Source organism: Carassius gibelio, chromosome A10 (genome assembly GCF_023724105.1).
Source record: "Carassius gibelio isolate Cgi1373 ecotype wild population from Czech Republic chromosome A10, carGib1.2-hapl.c, whole genome shotgun sequence".
Classification (NCBI taxonomy): Eukaryota; Metazoa; Chordata; class Actinopteri; order Cypriniformes; family Cyprinidae; genus Carassius; species Carassius gibelio.
Window position 1 is genome coordinate 5,632,993 of NC_068380.1, and position 14,753 is coordinate 5,647,745.

Sequence of the window (14,753 nt, forward strand, 5' to 3'; positions counted from 1 at the left end):
GATCAATGGCTATCACAACTAAATTACTGAGAGAGGCTGAGAGAAGCAGTCCCATGATTAACATAAACAGTCTACAGAAAGTGTCTCCGAAGTACCAGCAAGTCTCAGTAAACTTAATGGCCTGTATAGGCATGACAATTAGTCCAACAAGCATATCAGCAACAGCCAGAGAGAGAATGATCATGTTGGTTGGAGTGTGAAGTTTCTTGAAGTGAGAGATGGAGATGATCACCAGCAGGTTCAGAAACACAGTACCTGCTGACAGAAGTGAAAAAAACATGTACATAAAATAGTAATCATAACTGGAGCGTTTTCCCTTGATACATGATGAGTTGATAGCAGGAAAGCAGTATTGTATCTCATGATCCTCTGTCTCATAGGCCATGTGCGAGTCTCCTCCTTTTAAGGGTTTGTTCTGCTCTTTTTACTATCCTTTCATTTATAGTGACTGGATCAAACCCACCCATCTACCGGCCATTTTGAAATGATATAATGGCATGCTATTCCCCATTAATAAATAAATTAGTTTATTTTCCCTATCTTCAGCTGGAGTGCCTAGGAACTCCACAAGAGGCCACTTCACCTCTCACTTTTGCCATTCTCAAAGACTACATTTCAAAGAATCCTTTGCTGGACTCATCATCTCTGATTGCTGTAGTGAATCAGCTTAAAGGAGAAATATGAACAATTAAACATAACTAGTCATAATTAATTATAAATATTTCGGTTCGCTAAAAGTATTTACTTGACATCTCAGTGTCAACTGTCTGTCAATTTTAAGAATGCAAATTTCCTGGTTGAGGAAAATTACTTTCTTACTGTACAATTACTCAGAGCATGTAGCAAAAATCTGCATGATAGGGACTCCAGTTTTGTGCAAACAACGAACAACCTCAAGTGTGATACAAGCAGGGCTTGACATTGACTCTGACGTAGATTGAAAGCTTATTTTGTATTTAAAGTGTCATAAAGCAAACAAGCTTGTTGATCTTGTGCAGACTAACCAAGGAGGGATACGCTATAAGTTAACCTCATTAAATATTGTTGTGGAAGTATTAAGATCCTTTACCTAATAACGTTTAAAGCACTTTAAAAATACTCTGATGCAAGTAAAAGTCCTGCATAGAAAATGTTACTTACTTAAGTAAATGTAATCAAGTATAAACATTACTTTAATGTAAGTATAATCAAGGAAATTTGTTGTCTGGGACTACTGTACTGTTATTTGTTATATCATTAGATTATTATTCTTATATCATTATTGCACATCAGCAACTCACCAGGAAAATGAATAATCTCAGACACCTTGGTCCACGCATCATTTTTATTTTATTTTTTATTCCCCTGTACGCAAACAGGGACACATCATAGATAATAGCAAACCCGCCACAGCAACAATCAACCTGTCCTATGTTGTGCTATTGTGATTTCAACTCTCCTCAATGCTCTAATGTCAAGCCATGGATACAAGTAAGACTTTATTAACTACATAAACACTTAAACTAGTCTAGCATACACATACACACACACCATACACATACATTCATACAGTGGGCATAGGAAAAAGAGTTAAAGGTTAAGCAGTAAAGAGAAGAGAAATAAAAACATGAAGCAATCATACAATTTGATATTCAGCAGATCTACAGCCTGGAGAAAACATCAGTTTCTTAGTTCAAACACACCTTTGTAAAGGGTGCAAATTATACTTAATGTATCAATTAATAAGACTAAGTTTGATGCTTGCATGTCTCACCTGTTTAAAAAATATTCCTTATGCACTTTGGGGCTGAAGTTAGGTAATGAGAAACAGCCATTTTGAGTCTGAGGATTTTTGGGGAACGGAAAGTCAAAGCTGTAGGCTTGGCACAAACATAGGGTGTCCTCAGAAGCGATCTAGCCTACATCCTCACTTCTCAGAATCTAACAAACCAGGTTGTTTGTTGTTTGCTCATAACTGCTCATAACAGACAGTTGACACTGAGATGTCAAGTAAATACTTTTAGCGAATCAAAATATTTACAATTAATTATGACTAGTTATCATCAGTAAAATATGGAGTGCCACAAGGATCCGTCCTATGTCCCCTTCTATTTTCAATATACACGTTGCCCCTTGGTAATATTATTAGAAAATACGGAATTAGCTTCCACTGTTATGCTAATGATACTCAGCTATATATCTCAACGAGACCAGATGAAACTTCTCAATTATCTAAGCTAACAGAGTGTGTTAAAAATGTAAAAGATTGGATGACAAATAATTTTCTCCAATTAAATTCGGATAAGACAGAGATATTAATTATTGGACCAAAAAACACTACACAGAATCTTGTAGATTACAATCTGCAACTAGACGGATGTACTCTTACTTCCTCTACAGTCGGAAATCTGGGTGTTATATTAGACAGCAATTTGTCTTTTGAAAATCATATTTCCAATGTTACAAAAACTGCATTCTTCCATCTTAGAAACATTGCCAAGCTACGAAACATATTATCTGTTTCTGATGCAGAAAAGCTAGTTCATACCTTTATGACCTCTAGACTGGACTATGGTAATGCACTTCTAGGTGGTTGTCCTGCTTCGTCAATAAACAAGCTACAGGTAGTCCAAAATGCAGGGGCTAGAGTACTTACAAGGTCAAGAAAATATGATCATATTATCCCAATTTTACAGTCTCTGCACTGGCTACCTATTAAATTCTGTATCAGTTACAAATTATCATTACTTACCTATAAGGCAAAATGGTTTAGCTCCTGCGTATCTAACTAGCCTTCTACCATGCTACAACCCATCATGCACCCTAAGGTCACAAAACGCTGGACTTTTGGTAGTTCCTAGGATAGCAAAGTAAAGGAGGTAGAGCTTTTTCACATTTGGCTCCCAAACTCTGGAATAGCCTTCCTGATAATGTTTGGGGTTCAGACACACTCTCTCTGTTTAAATCTAGATTAAAAACGCATCTCTTTTGCCAAGCATTCGAATAATGTATCTCTTAAATTGTGAGTGTAGTTGCATCTGATCAAATGTGCATTTTTATTCATTAGCTTGGATTAAACTAATTTTAGTTTGTTGCATCAGCAGCTATGCTAATGATGTCTCTACTTTGTTTCTATGTTTTGCCATGGGATTTACATCCGGTGGTAACTAGGAAATAAACAAGCTCCAGTCTGGATCCAGAACACCTGAGAAGAGATGATGCTGACCATCAGAGGACCTCAGATGATGTTAACCCTGAATCAACAAACAGAACTAACAAATATTGCTACATGTGTGACTGCATCATATAATAATTATTAATTAATACTATTAATAATGTCTAGCTGACTACGTCTTGTATTCATTTTTTTCTTAAAATCCTGTCAAACGTGCACAAACTGACAGTCACCACCATAAGCTACTACTAAATATTGTAGAAACATAATTTTCTGCAAAGTTGCTTTGTAACGATTTGTATTGTAAAAAGCGCTATACAAATAAACTTGAATTGAATTTAATTTAATTGAACTCACCCACACACTGCCTGAGCTATGTGTTGAAGCCCACCAGGACATGCCCGCACCAGCTCAGGCTCTCCACACGGACACAGGAGACTTAGCAGAAGAAAAAGAACTTGGACGGAACTGTGTGTGAGCCTTTTAAGGACTGAGAAGATTCACACTTCTCAGGATGGGCTTGTCCAATCAGAAAGCCTGAAATTCCAGGCAAGAGGTTCGAAATATGGGGGAGTTTTACAACCCTTTGCATATGGAACTCTATTGAGTGTTGAGTGCAAAATAACTATAGATTTCTTAGAACACTAATATAGGGGCGGAATGGTTCAACTTTTTCACAGTTTGGTTTGTTTCACGGTTTTAGAGTCACGGTTTCGGAATGGCTCGGTATGTGCTATGTTTATGGAAAAACTATACTTTCAAATATCTATTCATACATCCATCTTCTTCTGCTTATCCGGGGCCGGTTCACGGGACAGCAGTCTAAGCATAGAGGCCCAGACTTCCCTCTCCCTACCAAGGCGTTCCCAGGCCACTGTGGTGGCCATGGCAGATCCGGAGACTGGGGTTGCCATGGCGGTTCTGGAGACTCGGGGAGCCATGGTGTACTGCAGACTCGGGGGTCCATGGCGTACTGGAGACTTTGGGGGCCATGACGGAACTGGCTCTGAGGCCACGGCTCCAACCCCAGCATCGGCATCTATGGCTGGATCTCTACTGCCCTCCCCCAAAAATTACCTGGGAAAGCTTACGGGGCTGGACTTGGGGCCTGGAGCCGACACTGAAGCAAACTCTGGGGCTGGAGCAAACTCTGGGGCCGGAGCCGACACTGGAGCGAACTCTGGGGCTGGAGCCGACACTGGGACTACCTGGGGTTCAGGAGCCCTCCCTGGGCTCGTCGGGGAATCATGAGAACTCCCTGGGCTCGTCTGGGAATCAGGAGCCCTCCCTGGGCATAACAGGAGATCGGGAGCCTCTTCTGGGCATAACAGGAGATCGGGGGGCTTAACTGCGGTTCTCTGGCTTGAACTGACAATTCTGGGCTTAGGATCAGGGAAGAGTTTTGGAGGTTTCGATGGAAGAGCAGAAGTAAAGGAGGGAGTGATCTCTTTGAAGTGATATGTGGATGAAGCTGGAGCACCCACATGCTTCCGGATGGGAGGAGGATTAGGATCCTTCAAATCAATGAAGAACTTGGAATCTTTTAACTCGAGAACAGAATTAATAAAATCTGCTATGGGTCTGCGACAATCTTCAGCAGTCAAAAAAAATAAAACATCCGTTCTGTAACATGATGTGTCGTCCAAAAAACGATGCCAGAGGATAATCAAAAGGGAGAAGGTTTTAATGATCACAAGGGTGGAGAAAACACTTCACGCTATAACACTTCTACGACCACCAGAACGAAACAGTAAGTGTTTATAAAACACAAGGAAAGTAATTTGAAGAACAGAAACAGGTGTGGAATAATCAATTAACATAACAAGAAAAGGAAAATTACCAAACAAGGATAAAAATTCAAAAGAATAATGAGAACGGCAGTCTATGATTGTGACGAATACATTTACATTTAATCATTTAGCAGATACTTTTATCCAAAGCGACTTCAGGCCAACGACAGAACAACAACAGTAAGTGCCATGACAAGTCTCAGTTAGTCTAGCACAGTACACATAGCTGTTTTTTAAAGAATTTTTAAAGTTTTTTAAAGAATATAATAGAATACAATACAATAGAATAGAAAAAGATGTGTCTTTAGATGTTTTTTGAAAATGACTAAAGACTCAAATTGAGATTGGGAAGTCATTACACCAGCTGGACACAGTCCAGGAAAAGGTCAGTGAGAGTGATTTTGAACCCCTTTGGGATGGCACCACAAGACGCTGTTCCCTTGCGGAATGCAAGCTTCTGGAGGGTGCATGAGTTTGAACTAGTGAGTTTAGGTATATTGGTGCAGTGCCAGTGGTCGTCTTGTAGGCAAGTATCAGAACCTTGAATTTGATCCAGTCTGGAGAGAACAAGAGCTTGGAAAAGAAGTTGTGTGGCTTGCTCTGACTAATGTTGTTTTTGGCAAATCTGCAGGACCGGGTCATTGTAGTAATATGGTCTGTGAAGCTTAACTGATGATCAATCACAACTCCTAGGTTTATGTCTGTCCTGGAAGGAGTTACCAAAAGTAGTTATGTCTTAGTAAGGTTCAGCTGAAGGTGATGGACCTTCATCCAGCTAAAAATGTCTCTCAGACAGGCTGCAATGCGAGCAGCTACCGTCGGATCATCTGGTTGGAATGAGAAGTAGATTTGAGTTTCATCAGCATAGCAGTGATAAGAAAAGCTTCTGAATGACAGATCCTAATGACGTCAAGTCAAGCCTTGAGGAACCCTAGGGCTTTCACGATATTAGATATTTCATATCATGGTTATTGTGGCCATAAGAACTCACAATATCGATATATTGTGATATCGGCAGAAACCTAGGGGGAAAAAGATTTCAGTCAAATTATTTTTTACTTTGTTTATTGAGTTTTCTTTTTCTCCCAATGATCTTAAGGATACTGACAAATACAGGGCACAATACTCTGACTTTCTCCATGTTCTTTGAAGCTCCTATGAAATAACAAGAGCAAAAATACTATAAAGTTCAACAGTATGATGTATAAATATTAATGGTAACACTTTACAGTAAGATGTCATTTGTTAAAATTAATGTATTAACTAACATGAATGAACAATGAACAATACATTTATTACACAATTTATTAATCTTTGTTAATGTTAATAAATTTTTCATGTTAGTTCACAGTGCATTAATGCTTAAAAACACAACTTGTGATATTAATAATGCATTTGTAAATGCTGAAGTTAACATGAACTAAGTTTAATTTAGATTAATAAATGTTAATAGTAATAATAATAATAATAATAATAATTCCTTACATTTTATATAGCGCTTTTCTAGGCACTCAAAGCACTTTACATAGTCAGAGTGATGAAGCCAATCAGTTATGTGGATTGTTAGGAGGCCATGATGGTCAGATGCCAATGGGCTAATTTTAGCCAGGATGCTGAGGTCACATCTCTACTCTTTTCGAAAGACATCCTGGGATTTTTACTGACCACAGAGAGTCAGGGCCTCGGTTTAACGTCTCATCCGAAGGACGGTGCTTGTTGACAGTATAGTGTCCCCATCACTACACTGGGGCGCTAGAACCCACTCAGACTACAGTATGAGCACCCCCTACTGGCCTCACTAGCACCTCTTCCAGCAGCAACCTAGTTTTCCCAGGCGGTCTCCCATCCAGCTTCTGACCAGGCTCAGCCCTGCTTAGCTTCAGTGGGCAACCGGTCTTGGGCTCCAGGGTGATATGGCTACCGGCAATAATGTTGTGGAAATATTGTTCATTATTATGGTATTTATATATGTTAACTAATGTAGTTAGCTAAAGAACCTTATTGAAGATTGACCGCAGATGAGGCATTAAGTGCATGGCATTTTACAGAGTTTAATGTAGCAATGTGGTCGCTCAGTTTTTCAAGATCAGTTTTAATCATAAGGTTACAGTCTCTATAAACAAACTTATAAAACAAGTTCAATTTATTTATTTTAGACATAGATTCATTATTAAAAAAAAAATATATCAAATGCTTTCTAAATTACAATGTATAGTGTACTTTATTAGGAATTGATTTACTGATTTTAGGCACAAATAGTGTTAAAGATATCAAGAAGGTTGATTTGTAAAAATATCGACCCGAGAGGATGCTGGCTGAAATATTCTAAAAGTTAAGATGTATTTAATTGATTTTCTAAACCAGGGGTAAAATAAAGCATATATAAGAGGATTCACACATGAGTTAACATATAAGACCCAAATTAGACAATAGAGTATGTTGGGTGGGATTGCTGTGCTTTCAGTTAGAGTCAAGATATAGTATGGAATCCAGCAAAGCAGATGAATTGCCACAATGATTCCTAATGTCAGAGCAGCTTTGCTCTCAGATTTCCTCCTTACTGAACCTTCCGTTAAACATTTACCACTCTTCATTAGAGAGTTAATGACTTTCACTTGCTTTTGTGCAACATAAAATATCCTTAAATGTAAAATTATGATTAGGGTACAGGGAAACAGGAAGGAAAATATTAAATCAATTACTCTCCATTCAAATGTAAGCATAATAATACATTCACCATAACACACATCTGTTCTGTGTGAAATACTTATTACAATTGCAATATTATAAGCTGAAGAAAAACACCAGCAAAGAAAGATAATTATTAACATTCTAATCATGGTTATTTTCTGTGGGTACTGTAAAGGGTGACACACAGCCACAAAACGATCAATGGCAATTAAAACTACATTACTGAGAGATGCTGTGAGAAGCAGTCCCATGATTAACATAAACAGTCTACAGAAAGTGTCTCCGAAGTGCCAGCAAGTCTCTATCAACTTGATGGCCTGTATAGGCATGACAATTAGTCCAACAAGCATATCAGCAACAGCTAGAGAGAGAATGATCAGGTTGGTTGGAGTGTGAAGCTTCTTGAAGTGAGAGATGGAGATGATCACCAGCAGGTTTAGAAACACAGTACCTGCTGACAGAAGTGAAAAAAACATGTACATAAAATAGTAATCATAACTGGAGCGTTTTCCCTTGATACATGATGAGTTGATAGCAGGAAAGCAGTATTGAATCTCATGATCCTCTATCTCATAGGCCATGTGTGAGTCTCCTCCTGTTAGGAGTTTGTTCTGCTCTTTTTACTGTCCTTTCTTTTATAATTGTCTGGATCAAACCCACCCATCTACTGCCCACTAAAAAATGACATAATGGCATGCTTTTCCCCATAAATACACACACACACACACACACACACACACACACACAAAATAATAATAATAAAAGAAAATATATACATCTGCTCAGATTATTCACTTACATTGAATTCATGCATATATAAATAGCTTATATAGAGCGCAATGATTTTCGTGGTGCATAAAATGCAGACTGAATTGCAGAATGCAATCATAAAAATTAAGTTTTTTTGTCCCGATCTTCAGCTGGAGTGCCTATTGTTGTAATTAGTGTTGTTGCATTATGGACTGTATTCGGTGCCACACCGGAAGACTTCCTGTTTGACAGTCTCAGTGTTACTGACCATGGGTTTAGCTGTGTTCAATAAAGAGTACGCTATTTTGGCGTTAATGACACATTCTATTAATGAGAGAGAATAGAATTAAACACCTATGAACTCCATCAGGGGGCACTCCACCTTTGACTCTTGCCACTCTCACAGAATACAGTTCACATAATCATTTGCCGTACTCATCATCTCTGATTGCATTCACCTTTGTCTTGTTTCCTCATCAGTAGGTCCTTTCGCACCAGGGGAACCTTTTCATAGCACCAGAACTAATTGTGGAACTACCTACGTTTGGGGGTTTTCAGACTGCCAGAACTGGGTGTGAATTTAGTACAGGACTTTCTTTTTCAAGAACCAAATTAGCTCTGGAGCAGGATCTAACCAGGACAATCGGTACTATCTATGATTTAAGTAGACATTGATTCGCCAGACGTGTTCGAAAATGCCCTCACCCACCATGATTTAAAACGCAGTGTAAACATATTTTAAACATTGTGTCAACTTATTTTGCAAGTATAATGAACAGTGATAAATAGGAAGATGCTGAAGTGCAGTCACTTGTAGCAAATGTAGCATTGCCAGTTTTTGCTGGAGATTTCTTCTTTCTGTTCTTTCAATCACTTTACTTATACGTCAATATTCCATGTCCATTATTGTGAAACACATAAACACAAAACTCAGAACTGGTGAAAACTGACATCTGATATAGGTTTCAGAATTGGGTGTGGCAAAATGGCTTGATAGCGCAACCTGAAAATTTAAACGGAGTGCGCCTCAAACTACGTTTTACGTACATGAATGAAAATTGGTATACACATGTAGCCCACCATTACCTACAAAAAATTACCTTGGTACAAAATCCAAATCCCAACAGGAAGTACATTATTTTGAATATACTGTATGGTTTTTGTGCATTTTTTTTTGTTGTTGCCATTTTCATGCCTAGTACTTTGACAAACTCCTCCTACAGTTTTAATCGGATCATCTGCTAATTTGGTGAGGGTTATCATAAGACCTTTGTGACAGTAAATCGTGAAGATCTTGAGTTTTCGCCCTGGGGCGTGGCCCTGGCAGCCTAACAAATTAGATGTTTTGCCAGGAAAGAGGAAGTTGCTGTAACTTAGGAAAGCAATGTCTGATCTGCCCCAAACTTCACAAGTTTGATAAGTGTTCTGTCGTGAACAAACACCCATTCCCAAATTCAGTTATAGTCATAGTGCCATCTGCTGTCAACAGGAAGTGACATTGTTAACACAGTTATGGATACCTAGGAACATATTGAAACACGTCAACAAGTGTTAAATAGGCTGGCAACATTCCAGAAACATACTAAAACATCTTAGCAACACTTAGCATGCTACTAATGCAGTGAAAAAGGAAGTTGCTGTAACTCAGGCTAGCAATGTCCAATCTGCACCGAACTTCACATGTTTGACAAGAGTCCTGGCCTGAACACATCTTTCTTCTTTCTTTCTGTTTATTGGCGGTTGGCAGACTAGCTTACTAGTGCATTGCCACTACCAACTGAACTGGAGTGTTGTAAGGGAAACAGGTCAATTTAGCTCAAAGGGAATCATTTAAGATTTTAAAGGGAATTTGAACAGAATCACTGTTTCACGGCTGATCACTGAGATGCCCATTGATTCACTGGATGAGCCGTTTAACATCAAATCTGCCCTGGATATTAATATCCAAAGTATAGTGAAAACAATATCAATTAGCACAGTAACAAGATCGGCTTAACTTTAAAGCACAAAACACAAGATGCTTCTCTTTTCAATATGACTAAGGCTTTATTAGATAAATCTAAGACATATAAACTAATCTAACACATAAACGCATGCACTCACACATTCACACAAGTTGCAGGAAGATCGAAAGTTAGGGAAAGATGAGTTTAAGTGAATGCAAATGTGCAATCCCAAGTTTACAGCAATATGTTAAACTGCATAGACATGAACAACCATCAATCACTTAATTAGCCCTCGCATTGAGTTTTCAATGAGGTTAAAATTATATTAGATACACCAGTAAAGGTCAGACTCTGGAGGTAAAGTTACTTGCGTCTCCTGTGTAAAGGGAGTCCCCTTTGTTGTCGTTGAAAAGGGGGTTCCCGATGTCGCTGATTGGCTGGAAGTTCAGTAGTTGCTGAAGTGACGTCTTGGGAAGCCCGTGGTTGGGCGTTGGCTGACGATGCAGAGGCTGGTTGACTTAACTCAGAACATAAAACTCTCAAACGGAAAAGAAAAGAAGTAAAGTTTGACGAGACTAGGTGGTGTTTCTTCTCATCGTGGCTAAGTAGCAGCAGGCGTGCAGGCCGAAGCACGCTGGAACTGCGCTCAAAGAACAGTGATGACTAAAAGCATCACTAGAAGGAAAAGCTAGGAAGCAAAGCTACAAGCTAAAAGCAGACATGACTAATAACAAAAGCTTAACAAAGGCTAAAAGCTAAAAACCAGACATGACTAATAGCAAAAGCTTAACGCAAGCTAAAAGCTAAAAAGCTAAATTTTATGGTGTCCTAAGTATTTAAACTGGCCTGTTGGCCACACCTCAAATGTTGTCTTGACCAATCAGATATTGTCTTGGCTCGGGGGTATCATAAATCATATATTATCTTATCAAGCACGTGGTCCCAATTTTCCAGGTCTTGAAGGGTATAATTTTGGACATGATTCCTAGAACAAAAATATGATACATTTGACAAATAACTGATGGTCAGGACTGTTTCAAGCTAACAGATTCGAACACACACATACTAGACATGAATATGTATCCTTAAGCTATCTAATAGTTATTAAAAGACATACACAATAAGTGATTATAACATATTAGTCAAATGTGTGGTTTACATATAAATGAATATGGAGTGAAGCAATGGACTGATATTCATTTAGAAGTCTTTTTGAGTTCATTTTGATCCATATACATGTAGAAAAGAAAGTTTCTGTGCCATTCTCTTGACCAAGATTTCTGAGAGGTTAAAAGGCCACACCCTCAGGAATTGCAGTCTGGTTCTGCTGGGGGAAGTCAATCCAAAGGATCTTGTGTAGTACTCTCATGGGTTTACATCTCAATTACTTGCCCCAAATTTGACAATCTCTTCTCCGAATTGAAATTGTCAATAATTGTTCTAATGGTGTTAATGTCGAAAGCTGTTCTGTGAAAGAGTTGGTTGGTTGGTTAACTTGTTTCTGACTTGTGGCACTATGACTGATTTATGACCTCCGGTTGCCTTCCTGAGGAATTTGGCTCATGTTTCAACCACAGTCCTGATCGACTCTTTTATTTGTCTGAATCGGGTCAGATCCGCTACAGTTTGCAGCATCGATGCATGTATCAAATATATAATTTGTATATCATACTAAATAATAATATTTATAGTCATAAATAAATAAATAAATAAACATGATTATATGCTTATATAATTTCCATTATCTTTAAGATATTTCAGCAAAGCAAATCTAATATTCTTAACTGTATATGATACATTTCACCTCTTTTCCAAAGAGCCCCATCATCCGCATATAACACCTGGCCTCACTCCTCGTGCCCATGTCTCTCGGCCCCGCCCCACTCGTCACACTATTTTTAATTCATAAAGTGTCAAATCTGCATCTAGCGGGTTTCCACTCTCTACACTCCTTAGCCTCTTCAGTCAAATTACTGCTACAATTTACTTTTGCAAATACCTTAGCATCTCTGCCTTCTCTTTATTTGAAACTGCAATTTCATTTCCATTCTTTAATACTGGCATGTTAAAATTCTTGCAAATACCTCTCATCCTTCGAATCCTACTCCAAATATCTGAAATCTGTATACCCGTCCAATATTATTACAGTAATTTCTCCAATAGTTTCTTTTAGCTGTTTTTATTGTTTTCCTTACTATAGCTTGTGCTTGTCTACTTTTTAAGGTCCGAGTATAGATACGATCATTTAACTTTCTTAAATGCTTTATTCCTTTGTTGCACAACTTCTTCACACTTTATTCCACTATGGAACTTCCTTTTGCTTACGGTTCCTATTATCTCTGTCACTGTTTTATGTATAATATTACTTATTTTTTCATTATATTCTTCTATTCCATCTTCCTGGTCATCCATTTCAATAATTCTATAACTAAAAATATAAATGAATACTTCCCATCCTGCATTCTTTAATTTAAATCTTTCTAGGTTTCCTTGTTCTGCCTTTTGTATTCTTACACCAATTATGCTTTTTACTGGATAATGATCACTCCCTACAGTTGTTTCCTTAAAAAATTTCCACGTACAAATGTTTGCCATATTTTCTGATACCAATTTAAGATCTAGTACTGACTTCTGGCCATTTACCATGTTCACCCTTGTTCCTGATCCATCATTTATACACACCAGTCAGGCTTGCTAACCCGCTCTTCTGTCCACTCTAATGCAACATAGAGGTTCAGTAAATAATTATTAATTTACTGTAATTTACTTTAAATGTTCTTTCAGCTGATAGGTGAATCACAATTATATATGTGGTTTAACTTAATATGGTTTAGCTTTTGTGCTACAAAACTATAATTCAAAGCAGATTTATATATGATACAGTGCAGTGAACTATTTCTTTCTGCTCACATTTTCATCATACTCATCTGTTCATCTACAGACTGACATGGTTATATGATATTTTTCTGCTATGCTTTCTCATATAACATGGATGTATGCTGAATAAACTGACATAACGTCTACTCTTATGATTTATTATTATTATTAATATTATTCTTTTTTAGCTACAGTCCTGCAGATTTCAGCTACAATTCCAAAACACCCTTAACCATCTAATCAAGGTAATCAGGGTTACTTGATAATTACAGAGATGTGTGTTGGAGCAGGGTTGCGACTGAAGTCTGCAGCACAGTAGCTTTCCAGGAGCAGGGTTGAAAATCCCTGATCTGCAGTAGCATGTAAATACATGCACCACTTTGCACTATTTGAATTTTCTTCCTGTTATAAATAATTGACTGAAACAATTTCTGAATCCCTGTCAAATTAAAAGCTTTTTATTATAATCATAGAATTGTTTTGCCATTAATAATATTTTGTAATGACTCCACTGACCCATTGAGGAGAAATGAATGAAAGTGAATCCTATTCATTATTATGGTCAAGTAAAAAAAGAGATTATGCTTGGTGAAATATTTTACAAGATAAGATGTGTTTAACTGAAATTTTAAACCAGGGGTAAAATAAAGCATAGATAAGAGGATTCAGACCTGAGTTAATATACAAAATCCATAATAGAATATAGGCTGTGGTGGAAGCAATTCCTGTGTTTCCTGTTAAAGACAAAATAAAGAAGGGAATCCAGCACACTAGATAAATTGTGACAATTATTCCTAATGTCAGAGCAGCTTTTCTTTCAGATTTCCTCTTCACAGAACCCTCATTTACATGTTTTCCACACTTCACCAGTGAGTTTATGACTTTCACTTGCTGATGTGCAACATAAAATATCCTCAAATATAAGGTTATGATAATGGTACAAGGAATCAAGAAAGAAAAGAATAGATCAATGACTGTCCAGTCAGAAGTAATCATAATTGTACATTCTCCATAACATGCATATTTCTTGTGTGAAATACTCGTAACTATTGCAATGTTATAAACTGAAGAGCAAAACCAGCAAAGACTGACAATGATTAATGCTTTAGTTGTGGTTATTTTCTGTGGGTACAATAAAGGGTGACACACAGCCACAAATCGATCAATAGCAATTAAAACCAAATTACCAAGAGATGCTGAGAAGAGAAGTCCCATTATCGTTAAAAATAGCCTACAGAAAATGTCTCCAAAGTACCAACATGTTTCAAAGAGCCTAGTAGCCTCTATGGGCATCACGATAAGTCCAACAAGCATGTCAGCCACAGCCAGAGAGAGAATGAGCAGGTTGGTTGGAGTGTGAAGCTTTTTGAAGTGAGAGATTGAGATGATCACCAGCAGGTTCAGAAACACAGTCCACACTGACAGTAATGAGAAAAACACAAACATAATATTGTATTCATATGTAGAGCGCATTCCTTTGATACATGATGAGTTGAGGGCAGGAAAGCAGTATTGAGTCATATGATCCTCTGTTTCATAGGCCAT

The 14,753-nt window shown here is 37.7% G+C and overlaps 2 protein-coding genes across 2 annotated transcripts; both read right to left on the reverse strand.

The window, feature by feature from the left end:
- Positions 1 to 7,214: 7,214 nt before the first annotated feature.
- On the reverse strand, positions 7,215 to 8,265 carry LOC128020578 (trace amine-associated receptor 13c-like). The gene has a single exon (XM_052607210.1). The coding sequence runs from the start codon at positions 8,214 to 8,216 to the stop codon at positions 7,215 to 7,217; it is 1,002 nt and encodes a 333-aa protein (XP_052463170.1). The 5' UTR covers positions 8,217 to 8,265.
- A 5,522-nt stretch (positions 8,266 to 13,787) lies between these two features.
- LOC128020609 (trace amine-associated receptor 13c-like) lies at positions 13,788 to 14,753 on the reverse strand. Its single transcript, XM_052607230.1, has one exon. The coding sequence runs from the start codon at positions 14,751 to 14,753 to the stop codon at positions 13,788 to 13,790; it is 966 nt and encodes a 321-aa protein (XP_052463190.1).